This window comes from Arachis hypogaea, chromosome 15, assembly GCF_003086295.3.
Source record: "Arachis hypogaea cultivar Tifrunner chromosome 15, arahy.Tifrunner.gnm2.J5K5, whole genome shotgun sequence".
Classification (NCBI taxonomy): Eukaryota; Viridiplantae; Streptophyta; class Magnoliopsida; order Fabales; family Fabaceae; genus Arachis; species Arachis hypogaea.
In genome coordinates this window covers 152,544,608-152,553,229 of record NC_092050.1, presented here as the reverse complement: position 1 = coordinate 152,553,229, position 8,622 = coordinate 152,544,608, and the positions used below count along the sequence as shown (strand labels likewise).

The window sequence follows — 8,622 nt, the reverse complement described above, 5'->3', positions numbered from 1 at the left end:
ATCTCCTCCAACTGTGAATGATTTCTTCTATGGCAGACTGTATGTGATCAACGCCTTTCTTGAGAGGTCGCCAATGCTCCTCCAGATCTAAACCCAGGGTTAGTGCGGATCTAGTCTGATTGAGGGTGAAACTCCTGCAGTTCATTCCCCTTAGTGATCATACTCAAAACGCCACAGACAAGGTCGAATCTTCCGGATCAGATAATGCTGCGCCTTTGGTTCTAGCCTTTACCACAAAGACCCTAATCTCCCCATACCTCGGTTGAACTGATGTCTCGAGAAGTCTCCAATGAAGTCGTGGATTAGCCGTCTAAGAGAAGTATAATCAAGCTAGTGGTTCATCATTGTCCGATGAACGACTCACTCTGAACCTATGTAGAATGAGATAACCTTATGCCAATTCAACACATTCAAGGGGTCATATATATTTATTATATATGATTTCAACCAAGCTTTGGTCCAAAAAATATTAATAATTGTAAATTCAGTTATTAGTCTAAAAATAAATAGATTCAGTCCACTACCAAAAATGAATTCTAGCTTTTCAAAAATCAATCAAAATATTAAGCTGTAATTTAGTTCATAATAAGAAACGGAAAACTGTGTATGTGACGGTGACTATGTGTAATGGTAACAGTGTGAAGTAGAGACAAGCACACAAAATCACGCAGCAATCTTCTTTCGACGCATATGGTCAACATAGTATGCTTTTCTCGACTGTAAGCACCATAGAATCTTCCTAAAAACAAAAGGTAAAAAAATATGAAAAGTTAAGAGTAAAAACGAATCCTGTAATATTATGAAAAAATAGATTATTATGATGAGATAAAAGTACCATGAGAATCTTATGGCATAATACAAGATAAAAGATTATGCCACCTAGAAAAAAAAAATTTATGTGGTAATATAAAGTGAAATTAAATGTTTAAGAATGATTGTGAAACTACCTTGTACTCTCTTTTAATATATTATAATAAGTAATAAAAGAATTCAATTAAAGTTTATTCACCCGATTTCATATATTTATTTTTATTTTTAAATAGTTTTTATTTTATTTTTTTTAGTAAATTATTAGATAAAATACAAGTATAATGTTTTGATAATTAAAAACGATATCTAATTTTTTTAATTTTATTTTTCATGAATCATGACAACATGTATTTTCAACGATATTATTACAATTAAATAATATAAATTGTTGAAAGGAAAAAGAAATAATATATAGGCGATAAAGACAATATATATAACTCATGAATAGAAAATAATAGAAAAACTAATGAATACAATAACACAATCACCTAATACATACGTTTAGCAAATTAAAAAAAAAAAAAAACTATGGTTATCAATCAAAATTTAGTTGTGCAAAAAATTAGCAAAAATTGAGAGGAAAAAGGAGAAAGAGAAAGAGGTATGAGCATGGACGGACCCACGTTTAATATAGAGGGGACATTTGCCCCCACAATTTTTTTTAAAAAAATTAATACTTATATATATATATCACTTATTATATTATATTTGTCTCAAAATAAAATATAAATAGTTCTTTTGTATTTTATGTTAAAAAATATTTTGTTAAACTTAACACATAATAATAATTAGTTAATTAATTAATTTTATTATATTAGTTAATTAATTAATAATTAAATTAAAACTTAGTTTTCTAATTAAATACAACTTAAATTATTAGTGATTTTTTAAAAAAAATTTAAGATAAAAAAAACATATTATCTATATATTAATTATAAATTCCGCTAAAATTAGTAAATAATTAGTCAATAAATTAAATTTTAATAAAAAAAATTAGAAATAAAAATCTTACGTTAGAATAGGATAAAGATCTTTAAAATAAGAATTTTGACACTAATCTCAAAAAATTTGACCCAAAATTGAGTCAAACGGACTAAACTAAACTCAAAATGGGCCCCCAAGACCCAATTAGGCCCAACCATACCTTACCAACACAGCTTCCCTTCTCCTCTCTAGCCTCATTCATGCTCGGAAACATTTAATGAGGAGGAAGAACACTTAAAGCTTCCAAACTCTCATTCAAATACTCTATTTGCTATAACTTCTTCATCCGAACTCCGATTGCTGCACCGTTTGTGGCTACGCATTCACCGTGTCGAGCTCTACGATTACACCAGAACAATTTCTCTGGTGAGCCACTCTAACACTCCAACCTCTCTACCCCCTTAATTTTCGAAAAATTAGTGAAAAACTATGTTGAGAATTATGATTTTGGTTCAAGTTTAGCTTGAGAAACTTGTGGATCTTTGTTCAATCAAGACATAGACAAGGTAAGGATTCTCAAATTCTACAATTTCTTAGCCTATATGAGTTGGATATTGAATTTAAGTATGTGTGTGATGTATATATGTATTAGGTGTATATATGTATATGTTGGAGCTTGGATTATAAGCCTTAGAACTTGGTGGAGGCTAAGTGCCTTTAATTGGGTGATTTTGGGCCTTGGAGCTGTGTTTTGGTTTAGTGGGTTACCTTGATTAATACGTGAAACGCGGCTAAGGTATGGTTTAGGTTTCGCATATATAATATATAATGTCGTGTAAAAACTTAGGCTAGAGAACCATAGGATAAGCTGGAATGATTATGTGTATGGAATGTTTAGTGATAATGATATGATTTGAGTATGTGTGGTGTTCACTTGGTCTTGTTGATATTGGAATTGATACGTTACCTGTATCCTCGGTCGCCCGGAATACCCGGCACACTAATATCCGAGGCCGACGCCACACTAAACAAGCTCGGAACAAAAGCAGATAAGCTCGGCCTCACTCATTCGAATAAAAAGACACGTGCATCATAAAGCTCGGTCCCGTATCAACCGTCCAAAAATCTCGGCACGTGATCAGGACCGAAGCAGCATCACCTAATTGAAAATGAGAAACGTGCTCAGCGGATTTATAGCACCATAACAGAATATCTTAACTAAATCTATAAACTAGGACTCACCCACTAACGGGTAGAAACCAACTTCTATAAAACCTAGCTAATACACTCGGCTAGGTCTCAGGTTCTATCACTCTAACTCTCTCACTCTTTTCTCTTAACTCACTCACTGTGAACCACTACTGACTTGAGCGTCGGAGTATCTTGTGCAGGTATTCCCGCCGCGGTGTTTCACTTCCGGCCGACGTCAAGCTCTTCCTCCTCGGTGTCAACCCACTCGGAAGCGCTTAAGCTCGGCCTCCCTAGTGTTTGGACGAACCACTTGGCGCCCACCGTGGGGCCGGAGTCCATCTAACCCCACTGTTTCCTTTGTTTAGTCTTTTACCTTATTTTGCAGGATCCCCGATCCTCGGACATGGCTGACAAGGAAAATCCACAACTTTCACAAGACGACCTCCTAGCTCAGATCGCTGAGCTTCAGGCGGAGGTACGAAGGATAGCTGAGCTCTCAACACAAAGTAATGGAGAGAACTCCAAGGGCTCAGATCAAAGTACGGCGGACCCTTTAAACATCGTCCCGCCAAAGGAAAAGCTCACCCTCGACAACCCCTTCTCCGAGGAGATCACGAATTACCAGATGCCAAAAAACTTTACGCTGCCCACCGCGCTGGAGCCGTACAAGGGGTTCGGCAACCCCCGAGCCCATGTGAAGAAGTTCCAATCGATGATGTTCTTCAACGGCCCGAACAATGAGCCCGTCCTCTGTCGAGCATTTCCCACTTACCTAGATGGTGCGGCGTTACTCTGGTTTTCTAAACTTTCTGCAGGTTCGATCTCCTCCTTTGAAGACCTCGCCAGATCATTTATTGATTACTTCGCTGCATCAAGAATATATGTACATGGCTCGGACTTTCTCGGCACCATTAAACAAGGACAGCACGAGAGTCTGAAAGACTACATGACCAGATTCGCTGACGCCACTATGGAGATCCAAGATTTGGACCCGGCCGTTCACCTGCACGCTCTCAAGGCCGGCCTCAGACCTGGCAAATTTCGGGAGACCATTGCCATAACAAAACCAAAGACGCTAGAGGAATTCCGAGAAAGGGCGGCCGGGCAAATGGAGATTGAAGAACTCCGAGAAGCACAGAAATCAGACAAACAGCCACATCGGAGAGATGAGGAAAGGACTTTCAGATCACCAGGAAACAGGGACACAAAGAAACCTCCTAAGCCCGCGTCAAAGTACAACACATACACCAGATTTAACACCAGAAGAGAGGACATCATCAGAGAGATCCTCAACGCCAGAATCATAAAACCACCAGCCCGAGCAGGGAACTACCAAGATCAACGATTCGTGGACAAGACAAAACATTGTGCCTTCCACCGGAAGTTCGGTCATACCACAGATGACTGCATCGTTGCGAAGGACCTCCTGGAAAGACTAGCACGCCAAGGTCTCCTGGACAAATACATTGAGACCCGGAAGGGCAGAGGAGGAAACTCGGACAAGGCAGAACGTAAGCAAGCAACGGCTGACAACAAAAAAGAGAGGATGACTCCTGATCCGCCAAGAGGAATCATCAACCACATATCAGGAGGATTCGCAGGCGGAGGAGAAACAAGCTCGGCCAGGAAGCGGAGCTATAGAGCAATGCTGGCAATCGAAGGAACCATACAACCAAAGAAGGGCAAAGAACCAGACGTCACAATATCCTTCAACCAAACAGACTTCAAATCGGCAAGCCCTAACCTCGACGACCCCGTGGTAATTTCCATCCAGGTCGGAGAGCTGTTGATAAGAAAAACATTGTTAGACCCAGGTAGTAGCGCTGACGTTTTATTTTACTCTACTTTTACAAAAATGAAATTATCAGAGAAATTGATACAACCCTCCTCTGGAGAGCTAATTGGGTTCTCCGGAGAGAGAGTCCCCATCATGGGGCATATATGGCTAAAGACCACAATGGGAGAGATCCCTATGTCAAAATCAATTGATATTCAATATCTAATAGTAAACTGTTACAGCCCTTATAATATTATACTTGGGAGACCCGCACTGAACATATTCAGGGCAGTGGTGTCCACATTACACCTGTGTGTCAAGTTTCCAGTGCAGGAAAACAAGATCGCTACGGTGTACGCCGACCATCAAGAAGCTCGGCAGTGTTACAACGCTGGCCTAAAACCAGCCCAAACAGAACAGGAAGCTCGGCCCCAGGTTCAAGCAATCCACACGACGGCCAACTCAGCAACACTAGCCGATCTAGACCCAAGGGAAGACCTCGGCGAAAGACCTCGGCCAATGGACGATCTTCAACAAATAACACTAACAGCAGACGACAAACAATGCACATATGTCGGAGAGGCATTAGAAGGGGCAGACCGAGCAAGACTCATTCACATACTGCGTCAGAACGCCGACCTTTTTGCATGGACACCAGATGACATGCCCGGAATCAACCCAGAAGTCATCTGCCATAAGCTAGCAATCGACGAAACAATCCGACCAGTTGCACAGAAGAAAAGAAACCTCGGAGAAGAGAAAAAACAAGCAGCACTCGAAGAAATCCAGAAACTCCTCAATGCAGGTTTCATCAGAGAGATTCGCTTCACCACATGGTTGTCCAACGTGGTAATGGTAAGGAAGAGCTCAGGTAAATGGCGCATGTGCGTCGACTTTACAAACTTAAATAAAGCTTGCCCTAAAGATGCATATCCACTGCCTTGCATTGATAAATTAGTTGATAACGCCTCTGGTTTCAAAGCTTTGAGTTTTATGGATGCATACTCTGGCTATAACCAGATTCTAATGCACCCAGAAGACCAAAGCAAAACAGCTTTTATAACAGAACATGGGAATTTTTGTTACAAGGTAATGCCTTTTGGCCTAAAGAATGCAGGGGCGACATATCAAAGGCTAATGGACAAGGTGTTCCAACAACAGATAGGCCGCAATATGGAGGTCTACGTAGATGACATGGTAGCAAAAACACCTATGCAGGGATCACATTGTGACGACCTAGTAGAAATCTTCAGACAACTCCGAGCATATAACATGAGACTCAATCCAGACAAATGCGCGTTCGGAGTACAAGGAGGGAAGTTCCTGGGATTCATGTTAACATCTCGAGGCATCGAAGCCAACCCAGAAAAGTGCAAAGCTGTGCTGAACATGACAAGCCCAAAAACGGTAAAGGAAGTCCAGCAACTTGCAGGACGAATAGCTGCCCTGTCACGTTTCCTACCTGCAATGGCAAACCGATCTTATCACTTTTTCCAGACATTCTCAAAAGGCAGGAAGTTCAGCTGGACAGACGAATGCGAAAATGCTTTTACCGAACTTAAACAACACTTAACATCACCACCAATCCTCCAAAGACCAGAGACAGGTAACCCACTGTATTTATACCTATCAGTATCTAACCATGCTATAAGCTCGGTTTTAGTAACAGAAACAGGAAGAAAGCAAAGCCCAGTATACTTCATCAGTAGGGTGCTACAACCAACAGAAACAAGGTACCCGAAGATAGAACAACTGGCGTTAGCACTAGTCACCACAGCAAGAAGACTGCGGCACTATTTTCAGAGCCACACAATCATAGTACGAACGGACCAACCGCTAAGGCAGATATTGACCAGACCCGAGCTCGCCGGCAGATTGATAAAATGGTCGGTCGAGCTCTCCGAGTTCGACATCCAGTACGAATCAAGGAAAACACTGAAGTCACAGGTGCTAGCCGACTTTATATCGGAGATGACTAACGACACACATAATACAGAGGTCAGTTGGAGCATACATGTGGATGGAGCGTCAAACAAAGAAGGCAGTGGGGCAGGGATACTACTAAAAGAAGGAGACAAGGTGGTGGCCGAGCAGTCACTACAGTTCCGCTTCAACGCAAGCAACAATCAGGCAGAATATGAGGCCCTACTTGCTGGACTAAAGCTCGCCCTACAACTACAAATACCTCGAATAACAGCCTACTGCGACTCTTCCTTAGTGGTACATCAAATAAAGGGTGAATTTCAGGTAAAAGATCCTTTGTTAGAGAAATATTGGCTCATAACAAAGGATCTAATTTCAAAATTTAAAGAATTTGATATTACCCATGTAAACCGAGAACAAAACACCAGGGCCGATGTGTTATCTAAGTTAGCCACCACACGGCAAGCCGAAAACACATCGGCACTGTCCCAGCTAACACTTGACAAACCAAGTTTTGAGCAGGAAACAATTTTAAGTATTACACAGGTCCCAGATTGGCAAACACCTTTTTTCGATTACATCAATACAGGCACCATTCCAAAAGGTGAGCCGAACTTGCCGCTCTTCAGAAGAAGAGCAAGCTTCTACACAGTGCTCGGAAACACCTTATACAGGCGAGGACATTCACAACCATTACTCAAGTGCATCAGCAAAGAGGAAGCCGAGGAGGTCATGGCTGAAACGCATGAAGGAGTCTGTGGCAACCATATCGGCGGCCGAGCATTAGCAGCAAAGATCTTGCGAACAGGATACTATTGGCCGACGATAAAACGGGACTGCATCACAAAAGTCAAAACATGTGACAATTGTCAAAAGCATGCCACCCTCTCAGAGACCCCAGCCGAGGAGCTCCATACCATAGAGGTAAGCTGGCCTTTCGATAGGTGGGGATTGGATATCCTCGGGCCCTTTCCGAAAGCACCAGGCCAGGTAAAGTTCCTCTTAGTGTCAATCGATTATTTCTCCAAGTGGATAGAAGCACAACCACTAGCACACATAACAGCAGAAAAAGTGCGATCCTTTATATGAAAAAATATCATATGCAGATACGGTATCCCACGAGAGATAATCTCGGACAACGGGAGACAATTTACAGATCACAAGCTCGCCACTTTTTTGAAAAATTTTAACATTACACACCACTTCAGCTCAGTAGAGCACCCGCAGACTAATGGACAAGTTGAATCAGCTAACAGAATTATATTGCAGGGATTAAAGAAAAAGCTCGGCGAAGCTAAAGGAGAGTGGGCCGACCTCATCCCAGAAATCCTATGGGGTTACAACACCACCATCCAATCTGCCACAGGGGAAACTCCCTTCAAGTTGGTATATGGTGCAGAAGCTCTCATTCCAATAGAGGTCAGCGTCCCAACATTAAGGGCGGAGCTCTATAATCAAGCAAACAATCAACAAGCTCGGATGGCCGAATTGGACCTTGTAGAAGAAGACAGAGACATCTCCGCCATAAAGCAGCGAGCCAGAAAGCGCTACCTAGAGCAGAGACACCATTAAAGAGTAGTTCGCAGATCTTTCAACAATGGAGACCTTGTACTCAGACGAACAGAAGATGCACGGAAACCTTCCTCACATGGCAAATTAGCGGCAAATTGGGAAGGACCTTTCCGAGTCCTTCAAAACCTCGGAAAGGGGGCTTACAAATTAGAAACCCTTAGAGGAGAACAACTTCCAGGAACATGGAACGTCTCCTCTTTAAGGAAATATTAGTCATGACATAGCCTGAATAATAGCGAATGATGGTACTCTTTTTCCCTCCGAAGGTTTTTTCCCAAAACACAAGGGTTTTACTCGGAAAGGGTTTTAACGAGGCCGGACGCAACAAATCATTATACCCATACTACTCAATGTGCAATCAAAACAGTTCTCATTTTGACAGTTAGCATACGTTTTAGTCAGTAAACACTTCAAATTATCCGAGC

At 41.5% G+C, this 8,622-nt stretch overlaps 1 protein-coding gene across 1 annotated transcript; it reads left to right on the top strand.

Moving 5' to 3' along the window:
• Nucleotides 1–3,328: 3,328 nt before the first annotated feature.
• Nucleotides 3,329–8,197, top strand: LOC140179430 (uncharacterized). The gene is made up of 4 exons (XM_072218312.1): nucleotides 3,329–5,557; nucleotides 5,723–7,615; nucleotides 7,732–7,736; nucleotides 7,834–8,197. The coding sequence occupies exons 1-4, from the start codon at nucleotides 3,329–3,331 to the stop codon at nucleotides 8,195–8,197; spliced, it is 4,491 nt and encodes a 1,496-aa protein (XP_072074413.1).
• The last annotated feature ends 425 nt before the right edge of the window (nucleotides 8,198–8,622 follow it).

What these genes read in the sequence shown, in the direction of transcription:
- LOC140179430 (XM_072218312.1), top strand. Translation starts at nt 3,329, where the DNA reads ATGGCTGACAAGGAAAATCCACAACTTTCACAAGACGACCTCCTAGCT. An exon ending in GGTTGTCCAACGTGGTAATG is followed by an intron (nt 5,558 to 5,722) that starts GTAAGGAAGAGC and finishes GGCTATAACCAG; the next exon opens with ATTCTAATGCACCCAGAAGA.